The sequence below is a fragment of the Macaca thibetana genome, chromosome 6, assembly GCF_024542745.1.
Source record: "Macaca thibetana thibetana isolate TM-01 chromosome 6, ASM2454274v1, whole genome shotgun sequence".
Classification (NCBI taxonomy): domain Eukaryota; kingdom Metazoa; phylum Chordata; class Mammalia; order Primates; family Cercopithecidae; genus Macaca; species Macaca thibetana.
The window spans coordinates 141,768,036-141,780,904 of NC_065583.1; the positions used below are offsets into that span (position 1 = coordinate 141,768,036).

Below are 12,869 nucleotides of genomic sequence, written 5' to 3' on the forward strand. Positions count from 1 at the left end.
TCACGCCTATAATCCCAGCACTCTGCGAGGCCAAGGACAGCGGATTACCTGAGGTCAGGAGTTCAAGACCAGCCTGACCAATACGGTAAAACCCCATCTCTACTAAAAATACAAAAATGAGCCAGGCGTGGTGGCACACACTTGTAATCCCAGCTACTCGGGAGACTGAGGCAGGAGAACCACTTGAGCCTGGGAGACAGAGGTTGCAGTGAGCCGAGATTATGCTACTGCACTCCAGCCTGGCCAACAGAGCGAGACTCTGTTTCAAAAAAAAAAGAAAAAAAAGAAATTAAGGAAGCTCATAGGGATCATCTTGTTTTTGCCCCTTCTCTCAAAGATAAGAGTCCTATGCTGACTATTGTCCAATGGTTGAAAACAGTTTTTTTATATCTTTTGTCCAATTTTCTAGTTGCTTGGGGCCATCTAGGTCTAGTTCTAGAAACTCTCTCATGGCTGTCAGTAGAAATCCATGCCTAATTTTTAAAGTATTTTTGTATCCGTTATTGGATTTCAGCCTTATAAGAACCCCATGAGGCAACTGCAAGTGAAGAAATATATAGCCAATCAAGGACACAGAATAATTAGGACCATTATAATAGTAATAATAATAATAACTAATATTTGCTGAGTATTTACTATGTGGCAGGCAATATATTAAGTACATTACATATGTGAATTCATGTCACATCACAACAGCATTATGAGGTAGATATTTTTTGCAGAAAAGGAAACTTAAACACAGAGAGGCTGAATAACTTGCCTAATATTGCAAAGCTAGTCAACAGCAGACCTACTATAAGAAACAAGGCCATCTGGCACTAATGCCCAGACCATAATTACTACATTGTAAAATCTGTTGTTATTTTCCTATTGTACAAACAAAGCCTTCTGTACACAAAACAACAGGGGAATGGGAAGAGTAAGAGTTATGAGAAAAAGAATTCTGCCATCCTTGTGAAATTAAAAAAAAAGAGAAAAAGAATAAGACTCAGAATAGAGCAATTACTATCAAGTGCCATATTCTCATTCAGGAGGAGGGTGAGAAAATTTTACTCCCAAAGGCCCTTTGTGGTTTGGGTATGAAATAAAATATATTCTCAGAATACTATATTCTAATTTGGAGTTCTTAAATATATATTCTATAGATATCATGCAGTAAATGGTAGCTAGCTTACAAAAACCTTTTTAGCCATAATATAGCCAAAAAAATCACAGCTTTATAAATATTTACTGAGGGCCTAGTAAGTACCACAAATTATTCTAAGAGCTGAAGACACTATACAAGTTAGATAAATTCCTTACTATCCTGGAGCTTACATTCCTACAGAAGAAAAACAACATATAAACAAAATACACTAAACACACTAAATAAGTGTATACAGTAACTTCAAAAAGGGAGAAATGCTAAAAAACAAAATGGGCTGATGTAATAGAAAAAGGGTGAGTAAGGGATGTTACTTCAGACTTGGTAATCAAAGAGGGAACTGCTGAGAAAATGACAAATGAGCAGAAATCCAAAGGACGGGAAGACAGGCATCAGAAAACCAGAGAAAAAAGGTTTTCAGACAGAGTCATAACACAAAGTTGCACAATAACTATGTTCAAAAAAATGAAGAAAGCCCATCTGGCTAAAATGTAGTGAAAATAAGCACAGTTTAAGATGAAGTTGATTTGGTAGGCAGGGACTCAGTCTTTCTTAAATCTAATTTAATTATTCTTCCTTATATTACTTTCAATCAAGTTTAATAGCCTGTTAAATATTTTTTGGCTGGGCACGGTGGCTCACACCTGTAATGTCAGCACTTTGGGAGGCCAAGGCAGGAAGATCACTTGAGGTCAGGAGTTTGAGACCAGCCTGGCCAACATGGCAAAATCCCATCTGTATTAAGAACACAAAAATTAGCTGGGTGTGGTGGCACACACTTGTAATCCCAGCTACTCGGGAGGCTGAGGCAGGAAGAATTGCTTAAACCTAGGAGGAGGAGGTTGCAGTGAGCCAAGATCACGCCACTGCACTCCAGCCTGGGCGACAGAGCAAGACTCCACCTCAAAAATATATATATCTTTTTAGTTATTTTCTAAAGCAGTATATACATTACTCAAAAATAAATGCTAAAGAGCAAAAAACTTAATCATGTTACAGTGTTCTCCACCCAAAACAAAGCATCCAATCCCACTGGTTTTAGTGAAATGACTCAATCTTTCGACATACAGGCAGAAAACAAAAGTTATTGTGCTTGTCTACGATGCTGATATCTCTTCTCTGTCACAGGAAATTCAGAGGGAATCCAATGGCAATAACAGAATAGCTTTTCCTTCCACACATTAGTGTGGTCCAGGAAAACAGCAAAGTTAGTGAACTTTTAACAGGCATTTACAGGAGTTTCTAAAGATGTTTTATGGATGTACTCAAAGTATTCATAATTAAGGATTTACATTTGGTTTTCTTCTAAGACACACTAGTTAATCTTACACAGTTCTGTAAGATAAAAATCTTTATGCCTAAAATACCACAAATGAGAATTCACAACCTAACATTAGGTAGTTAAGTTAATAGATCTTGATTGTTATTTATTTTCCACCCTTTATTCCCAATTTGAGATGCTAGTATTTCATACCTTAAGCACCATTTTAAGTTTTATATTAAAATATAATAAAAGATTACACCAGAATCAAAAATAAAACAGACCTAAAAGCTAACATGTTGGTTCCTCAACTTTGATTCATTTTTACAAAAATTATTAACAAGAAATCTTATCACCACTCTTACCAGTTTTGTTTTGTTTTTAAGGAACAAAGAAAAAAGTGCTTCTTGCTTAGTATTACTTCATTTTCTTTTAAATTCTCAAACTCTTCAACACCACATGGAAGATACCAGTCAAGGGCACACAGGCCTGATTTTACATTTCTGAATGATCTGAAGTGTATTCTGTCCCAACCAAAGGCCTGTTAGGCTACTATTCCTGCTGGTCATATATACATCTTCTAAAAATCATATATTTATTCAAATCAACAATTCTCATACTGTCAAGTGTAATTTTTCTAATATATTTTCTTCGCAGAGGACAATGCTTTAAGATTTTTATGCCGGGCGCGGTGGCTCAAGCCTGTAATCCCAGCACTTTGGGAGGCCGAGACGGGCGGATCACGAGGTCAGGAGATCGAGACCATCCTGGCGAACACGGTGAAACCCCGTCTCTACTAAAAAAAATACAAAAAACTAGCCGGGCGAGGTGGCGGGCGCCTGTAGTCCCAGCTACACAGGAGGCTGAGGCAGGAGAATGGCGTGAACCCGGGAGGCGGAGCTTGCAGTGAGCTGAGATCCGGCCACTGCGCTCCAGCCCCGGCGACAGAGCGAGACTCCGTCTCAAAAAAAAAAAAAAAAAAAAAAAAAAAAAAGATTTTTATAAAAATATGGCTCTCAACAGATACCAAACAGAGCAAAGAGACAGACATAGGCACAATGTCTTTCTAATGGCTGCACTAATAGAGAGGGCAATATAATGTTATTTATCTCCCAATATGATGCAGTATAAAGCACAAATGTTACCTATGACATATACTTGCCAAAAATATTTAGACTCTAAATTTAATCTCTACACCTAACTTTCATTTACAAGAAACACATGAGATAGAGGAACAAATTAAAGGACACACACAAGGAAACAATCAAACAGAAAATTGGTCTGGACTCTTCCATCAGTCAATGTCATGGGGGATAAAAGTAGAAAACCCAAGGACATCAAAAGACACTAAAGAGACATAATAACCAAATATAATGTGTGAACTCCTTAGATCCTGGTTTTAAAAACATATACTGTAAAAGACATTTGGGGGAAAACTGGAAAAACCTAAACAGGAACTAATATTAGATATAAAATTGTTAATTTTCTTAGGTTAGGTAAAGATATGTTAGATAACACCCTTATTCTTAGAAGAAACGTGAGGAATTAGGAGTAGGTGCCATAATGTCTGAAACTTACTTTCAAATAGAGCAGCAAAAAAACCCTGTAAATATGCAATTATGTATGCCTGTGTATGTGTGTGTGTATGCATGTGTAGAAAGACAGGGATAAAGCAAATATTAAGAATTGTTGAGTCTAGATAGAGGAAATATGTGATTGTCCTATTATTTTGTTTTGTTTTGGAGACAGTGTCTCACTCTGTCACCCAAGCTGGAGCACAACAGCAGAGTCACAACTCACCGTAGGCTCAACCCCTGGGCTCAAGCAATCTTCCTGCCTCGGCCTCTCAAAGCACAAAAATTACAGACACAAGCCACCACACACAGCCAGAATTTTTTAAAACTGGAACTGGAATCATACTAGATATACTATTTATTTATTTATTTGACAGGGTCTCACTCTGTTGCCCAAGGTGGAGTGCAGTGGCAAGATCATAGCTCACCACATCCTCGAACTCCTGGGCTCAAGCAAATCTCCCACCTTGGCCTCACAAAGTGCTGGGATTACTAGTATAAGCCACCACACCCAGCCAATTGTACTATTCTTTAATATAGATTTGAAATTTTTTCAAAATAAAAAAGGCCTTTTCCACCATAGATTATAGAGATACCATTCTATATTTTCTTCTATTAACTACATAGTTTTACCTTTCACAAATTTTTAATCCCTCCAGGGTCCATCTTTGTACATGGTATTAGATACAGATCCAGTTTTATTTTCCTCTATGTAGTAATCCAGTTTTCTCAACAGAATCTACGAAAAATTTGTCTTTTCCTCACTGACTAATGAAAAATGATTTTTGGTCCCTCTTAAAAATCTAAGCAGAAAAAGGAGAAAAGGAATAAAAAAGTAAGAAAAAGAGGAAAGGAAAAAAGAAATGGGTACATATAGGAACAACTTAGGTAAGGAAGGGCTAAAAATAAATGAAGCTATTATCAAATTCCTATACAGTAAGTCATATTTATTCAAGTATATAATAAGTAAATGGCAAAGAATAACTAAATACCTGTTTTTTTAATCTACATGCCCTCAAAGCTATTCAGGAAATGCCTAATTTACCTGATACATAATGTCATAAGCAGAAAGTTTCCAGCGATAAGACCACCTTTTACTGACCAATCACTTGAATTACATTTTACTTAGCATTTACTCTTCTTTAGGCACAACAAAAATGACGGCAAAGCAGGGACATAATTAGCATCCTGAAAACTATTTTACAAACTTTCATTGCATCCTGAAAACTATTTTACAAACTCTCATTTTTCAGATGACTTTGAAACACTTTATTTCTTTGACTAATTTAGCACCTAAAATAGATTTTAAAACATGAATTTATCAAATTCATAACTCTTCATCCCATTACTGACACTGAGCTAGAAAATGTAAGCTGTTCTCCATTAAAAAAAAAAAACAACAACTTTAAATACATACCTTTTATTTTCAGCCAAACTGGCTCCTTCGTCCTTCAGCTGTTTACTTTTCTCAGCACAGCCTTCAAGAAGAATTTCTTTCCTACGTTTAATGGCATGAAGCCAGTTCCCTTCATCGTTGTCAACTACATCCTTCTCATCAGCAGCTTCAGCTTCAAACTGCTGGGAAGTGACCTTTGAGACCTTCTCACCAATTTTCCTCTTCCACCCAAAGGAAGCCATTCTGGAAAATTAAAAAGAAACAGCTTTAAAATTCAAACTTGGTTCTTTTTTTTTTTTTTTTCCAGATGGAGTCTCACTCTTGTGGCCCAGGCTGGAGTGCAGTAGCACCATCTTGGCTCACCACAACCTCCGCCTCCCGGGTTCAAGCGATTCTTCTGCCTCAGCCTCCCGAGTAGCTGGGATTACACACATACACCACCCACGCCAGCTAATTTTTGTATTTTTACTAGAGACGTGGTTTCTCCATGTTGACCAGGCTGGTCTCGAACTCCCGACCTCAGGTAATCTACCCACCTCGGCCTCCCAAAGTGCTGGGATTACAAGTGTGAGCCACCGCGCCTGGCCCAAAACTTGGTCTTTTATGGAAGTATTCCAACCAATAGGTAAAGAGAAAATAACAGGATTAGACTATCACCATTTTTCAACCCTAATTAGTGGCTGTAGGCAATAATCATCAATGGCCACTAACATCACTAAGAAAGACAACTGGACATCACACACCTCCTGATGGAGGTAGCATGCCACTCATGAAGTAAGTACTCCTACAAAAATTAACACTGAGTCAGATCAGGCCTCTACCATTTTATAAGAAATAAAGTGAAGCATGTTCAATAACATATCAGAGATGCAGATAGCAAAAAACAGAAACTAAAGGAAAATAAAGCTGGTTTCTTCAAGAAATAAACTGCCAGGAAAGAAAGAAGAGAAGGAAGGGAGGTGCCACCATGCCCGGGTAATTTTTTGTATTTTTAGTAGAAACAGGATTTCACCATGTTAGCCAAGCTGGTCTCAAACTCCTGACCTTAGGAGATCCACCCGCGTCAGCCTTCCAAAGTGCTGGGATTACAGGCGTGAGCCACCACACCCAGCCAGAAGGAAACATTTAGGAAAAAGGAGGAATGGGAACACTGATTTGATATTTGATGATATTAAGGAATTACTGCTACTTTTTTTTTTTTTTTTTTTGAGATGGAGTTTCACTCGTTCCCCCAGCTGGAGTGCAGTGGCGCAACCTCAGCTCATTGCAACCTCTGCCTTCCAGGTTCAAGCGATTCTCCTGCCTTAGCCTCCAGAGCAGCTGAGCTTACAGGCATGTGCCACCACGCCTGGCTAATTTTGTATTTTTAGTAGAGATGGGGTTTCGCTATGTTGGTGAGGCTGGTCTTGAACTCCTGACCTCAGGTGATCCACCCACCTCAGCCTCCCAAATTGCTGGGATTATAGGTGTGAGCCACCGCACCTGGTAAATTACGGCTATTATTTCTTTGGTGTGATAATAGTATTGTAATTACGCTTATAAAAAGAACCCTTAGCTTTTAGAAATACAAACTGAAATATTTCATATGAAATTATAAGACATCTAGGAATTGTTTCAAAGTAATCAGTGGAGGTTGGGAGTACAATGGAAGAGAAAATATAGATGAAGTTAGATTGCTTTTAATTGATAACTAATGAAATTGAGTGATGAGTACATAGTGGTCATTGTACTTTTTCCTTTCATATGTGTTAAAACTTTCCAAAATAAAAAGGTTTTAAAAGATTCAAACTTGGTAAATGACTTAACTCACAAAATTATTGGGTAAATTTTAAAATAACAGATGCTGACTGGGCATGGTGGCTCACGTCTGTAATCCCAGCACTTTGGGAGGCCAAGGCCAATGATCATTTGAGGTCAGGAGTTTGAGACCAGCCTGGCCAACATGATGAAACCCCATCTCTACTAAAAATACAAAAATTAGCCAGGCGTGGTGGTACACGCCTATAATCCCAGCTACTTGGGAGGCTGAGGCAGGAGAATTGCTTGAACCAGGGAGGCAGAGGTTGTAGTGAGCCTGGGCAACAGAGCAAAACTGCATCTCAAAAAAATAAATAAATAAATAACAGATGCTGAACTTCTTGGTAAATCTGCAATGATATACAAATGTAAGAAATAAAGAAAGACAAGATAAACGATAAAACAAAGTTAACGGAAATCCTGAAATAATTCAACAAATATTTATTTAGAGAAGAGATTAACTGAGGGATCCAAAAATTTACTAGTTGTATAGATGGTCTTCAAGATACTGAGAAACACCGGGAACTGTATATTAATTGTATAAAATTCTTTATATCTGTGTACATTTTGGAGAATAGTGTTTAAGGTTTCATTCCATTCTTAAAAGAGTCTATAACCACAAGGAGATTTGGATCAAATGATCAACTAGAGAAATAGAGAAAAAAAGCAATGAACCAAAAACATAAAGAAAAGCAACAAATCAGAGGGCTTTATGAAACTACCAAAGAATGGGCATTGTGGGAGTATGGGAGGGAGAGAATTGAAATAGTGTGTTAAGTTCGAGCAGGTTTCAAGGTCCTCATCACTGATGCACATGGCTGAAGTGATATATAAGCACAGGCCTATCTCAGAGTTGTTGCACGGTCCGTTCCAGACCACTGCAATAAAGTGAATAATACCAAAAAGTGGGTCACAGAAATGCTTTGGTCTCCCTATGCATATAAAAGTTACATTTACACTACACTATAGTCCATTAAGTGTTATAGCATCATCTTTAAAAATGTACACGCCTTGCTAGGCACAGTGGCTCATGCCTGCAATCCTAGCACTTTGGGAGGCTGAGGCGGGCAGATCACAAGGTCAGGAGTTCGAGACCAGCCTGACCAACATGGTGAAATCCCATCTCTACTAAAAATACAAAAATTATCCGGGCGTGGTGGCATGTGCCTGTAATCCCAGATACTCAGGAGGCTGAGGCAGGAGAACCACTTGAACTCAGGAGGCAGAGGTTGCAGTGAGCCGAGCTCGCACCACTGCATTCCAGCCTGAGCGACAGAGTAAAACTCCGTCTCAAAAAAAAAAAAAAAAAAAGTACATGTCTTCATTTAAAAACATTTTATTGCTGAGAAATGCCAGTGATCATCTGAACCTTCAGCAAGTCCTAATCTTTTTACTGGTGGAGAGTTTTTCCTCAATGTTGATGGCTGCTGACTGATCAAGGTGGTGGCTACTAAAGGCTGGGGTGGCTGTGACAATTTCTTAAAATAAGACAACAGTGGTCAGGCATGTTGGCTCACGCCTGTAATCCTAGCACTTTGGGAGGCTAAGGCAGGTAGAGGTGTTGAGCCCAGGAGCTTGAGACCAGCAAAACCTCATCTCTACAAAAAATTTGTAAAAACTAGTCAGGCGTAGTGGTACACATCTGTAGTCCCACCTACTCAGGAGATTGAGGCAGGAGGATCACCTGAGCCCAGGAGGTTAAGGCTGCAGTGAGCCATGATCATGCCACTGGACTCCACCCTGGCACACTGGGTGATAGGGTAAGACTTTGTCTCAAAAAAAAAAAAAAGACAACAATGAAGTTTGCTGCATCGACTGACTCTCTCTTTCATAAAAAATTTTTCTATAGCATGCAATCCTATTTGGTAGCATTTTACCCACAGTAGAACTTCTTTCAAAATTAGACTTAATACTGTCAAACCCTGCCACTGCTTTATCAACTAAGTTTATATAATGTACTCTAAATCCTTTGTTGTCATTTCAACAATGTTAACAGCATCTTCACCAGGAGTAGGTTCCATCTCAAGAAACCACTTTTTTTGCTCATCCCCAAGAAGCAACTCCTCATCCTTTCAAATTTTATCATGAGATTGCAGGAATTCAGTCACATCTTCAGGCTCCACTTCTAATTTGAGTTCTCTTACTATTTCCACCACATCTGCAGTTATTTCCTGCACTGAAGTCTTGAACCCCCAAAAGTTATCCATGAAGGTTGTAATCAACTTCTTCCAAATTCCTGTTGATGTTGATATTTTGACCACCTCCCATGAATCACAAATATTATTAATGGTTATCTAGAATTAGAATCCTTTCCAGAAAGTTTTCAATTGACTTTGCCCAAATGAAGCAGAAGAATCACTATCTATGGCAGCTACAGCTTTACAAAATGTATTTCTTAAATAGTAACACTTGAAAGTGAAAATTACTCCTTGATCCATGGGCTGCCGAAAAGATGCTGTGTTAACAGGCATGAAAACAACATTCATCTTGTACATCTCCATTAGAACTCTTAGATGACAGGGTGCACTGTCAATGAGTAATATTTTGAAAGGAATCTTTTCTTCACGAGCAGGTCTCAACAGTGGGCTTAAAATATTCAGTAAACCATGCTGTAAACAGATGTGCCATCACCCAGGCTTTGTTGTTCCATTTATAGAACATAGGCAAAGTACATTTAGCATAATTCTCAAGGACCATAGGATTTTGAGAATGGTAAATAGACATTGACTTCAATTTAAGGAGTCAGCCTGTCTTCTGATGCTTTAAAGCCAAACATTGACTTCTCTGCAGCTATGAAAGCCCTGGAGAGTATCTTCTTCCAATAGAAAGCTGTGTCATCTACACTGGAAATCTTGTGGCCGGGCGCAGTGGCTCACACCCGTAATCTCAGCACTTTGGGGGCCAAGGTGGGAGGCTCACAAGGTCAAGAGATCAAGATCATCCTGGCCAACATGGTGTAGCCCTGTCTCTACTAAAAATACAAAAATTAGCTGGGCGTGGGTGGCGCATGCCTGTAGCCCCAGCTACCGGGGAGGCTAAGGCAGGAGAATTGCCTGAACCCAGGAGGTGGAGGTTGCAGTGAGTCAAGATCATGGCCATTGCACTCCAGCCTGGGCAACAGAGCAAGACTCTGTCTCAAAAGAAAAAAGAAAAAAAAGAAAATCTCATTTAATGTAGCCAACTTCATCAATTATCTTAGCTAGATCTTTTCTGGATAACATCAGCATGTGCTGCTTTACTCTGCACTTTCATGTTATGAAAATGGCTTCTTAAACCTCATAAACGAACCTCTAGTAGTTTCAAACTTTACTCTGGCAGCTTCTTCACCTCCCTCAGCATTCACAGAATTGAAAAGAGTTAGAAACTTCCTCTAAATTAGGCTCCTGCTTAAGGGAATACTGTGGCTGGTCTGATCTATCTAGACCACTCAGAGCTTCTCCATATTAGCAATAAAGCTGTTTTTGCTTTCTTATCATTTGTGTGTTTACTGAAGTAGCACTTTCAATTTCATTGAATAACTTGTCCTTTGCATTCACCACTTGGCTGTTTGGTGCAACAGGCCTAGCTTTCATCCTGCATTGGCTTTCAACATGTCTTCCTAAAATCATTTCTAGCTTTTGATTTAAAATGAGAGATGTGTAACTCTTCCTTTCACTTGAACACTTAGAGGGCATTGTAGGATTAACTGGCCTAATTTCAATATTGTTGTGTCTCAGGAAACAAGGAGACGCAAGGAGAAGAAGAGAGATGGGAATAGCCAGTTGGTGGTACAGCATTTAAAACACACATTTATTAAATTCACCATCTCATATGGGCATGGTTCATGGCAGCCCAAAATGATTACGACTGTTAACACCAAAGATCATCGATTACAGATCACCATAACAGATATAGTAATAATTAAAAAGTCTGAAATATTTCAAGAATTACCAAAACGTAACACGGAGACACTAAGTGCACACATGCTATTGGACAAATAGCACGAAAAGACTTGCTCGACACAGGGTTACTGTACAGTTGCAATGTGCAAAAACTCAGTCTCTATGAAGTGCGATAAAGTGAAGCACAATAAAATGATCCCTGTAATCACTAGAAGGAAGGTGAGAAAAAAAGTGAGGGTGGCTGTGAGGTCATTCACATGGAAAGACCTACGATAATGGCAGAATTTGGAGGGGTAGGAAAATTGTGAGTCATATGTCTGAGTTCTTAATGAATATGAGAGAGCCAATAAATCACAGCAATCAAGAAATATACAGGCTTGGCTGGGCACGGTGGCTCACGCCTGTAATTCCAGCACTTTGGGAGGCAGAGGCGGGTGGATCACCTGAGGTCAGGAGTTCAAGACAAGCCTGGCTAACATGGTAAAACCCCGTCTCTACTAAAATACAAAAAGTAGCTGGGCATGGTGGTGCATGCCTGTAATCCCAGCTACTTGGGAGGCTGAGGCAGGAGAATCACTTGAACTTGGGAGGTAGAAGTTGCAGTGAGCCAAGATTGTGCCATTGCACGCCAGCCTGGGCAACACGAGCAAAACTCCATTTCAAAAAAAAAAAAGAAATAAAGAAATATACAGGCTGATATAGGTGAACCACAAGCTTTCCACAGGAACTGAGATTTTTTTTTTAAACCTGGAGGACTAATGGATTATAAATTATGCTGGGGAATAAGGACAATGCGAACTCTCTCCCCAGACTGATCATAATATAGGAGAATGAGTTTCCCATGTTTGAAGATGATTATAAGTATCACAGGGGAAGATGGCTGAAAACGGGAAGTGTGGATATTATGGAACAGAAGTTGAAAGGCACACAGTGAGGACAACCTGAGAAAATACAGATCATTAGGAAAGACTCACAAGATATCAGTGTAAGACAAGATTAAAAAAAAAGTCTTGTATTTATGATTATCCCTAATGGTAACAAGAATGATGACCACGTTTTCCGGTTTCAAGTTTCCAAATGAAACTTTCTTTATTCATAATGTGAGGCACCAGGCACTGTGGGAACCCTACTAATACTAAAGGAAACCTAGTGTGTTTACTGGAGGCAAATTACAATAAAAATCATTGATCAAAGGAAAAAAAAAATCATTGATCAGATCTGTAGATTATATGAGGGGCTGTGATAGGGTCGGAAGGAAAGGAAAAAGTGAGATACAGACCTACAGATTTTTTTAAATTCATAGGTCATTCAGACTCCGATTACCCTCCCCATCTTCCAACCCAAACCACTGTTACAAATGCTGGGGACAAGCACAGGTTAAGGCCCAAGGTGGTGGTTCTCAACCATATGTGAAAAAGCCACGCACACTGTTGCCTCAGGTGTTTGAGTCATTCTCCTCCACAGATCCCTTGAGACCTTCTAGAGATCAGAGGCTGCAGAGGCCAGGACAGAATGAGGTAATGAGGGTGTGGGAGGCCTGATGCCGCTAGCAATCGACAAGTTTAACCTGAAAGAGGGAGACAAAAATACATTCCTCTCAGACAAAAAGAAGAGTTAATATTGAGTGAAACATACAGGCAAGTTCAGGGATGGAGGGAAAGGAAAATGAGGAATTTCATGCCCTAAGCTTCACATTTCTCCAGCAAACAGCGGCTAGTCATCTGCTCAAAGTAAAAGGAAAATAACATATCTGAGTTCTTGAGAAAAACGGAAAAGATCTAAAATAGTTACTGCGGAGATAAGGAAAAGCAACAAA

The 12,869-nt window shown here is 39.2% G+C and overlaps 1 protein-coding gene across 1 annotated transcript in view; it reads right to left on the reverse strand.

The window, feature by feature from the left end:
• The window catches only part of TTC33 (tetratricopeptide repeat domain 33), a 43,635-nt gene that overhangs the window by 29,364 nt on the left and 1,402 nt on the right, over positions 1-12,869 (reverse strand). Inside the window, exon 2 of the mRNA XM_050793430.1 lies at positions 5,397-5,618. Within this exon, the coding sequence (XP_050649387.1) occupies positions 5,397-5,617 (221 nt within the window). The 5' untranslated portion in view covers position 5,618. The remainder of the gene's footprint in view (positions 1-5,396; positions 5,619-12,869) is intronic.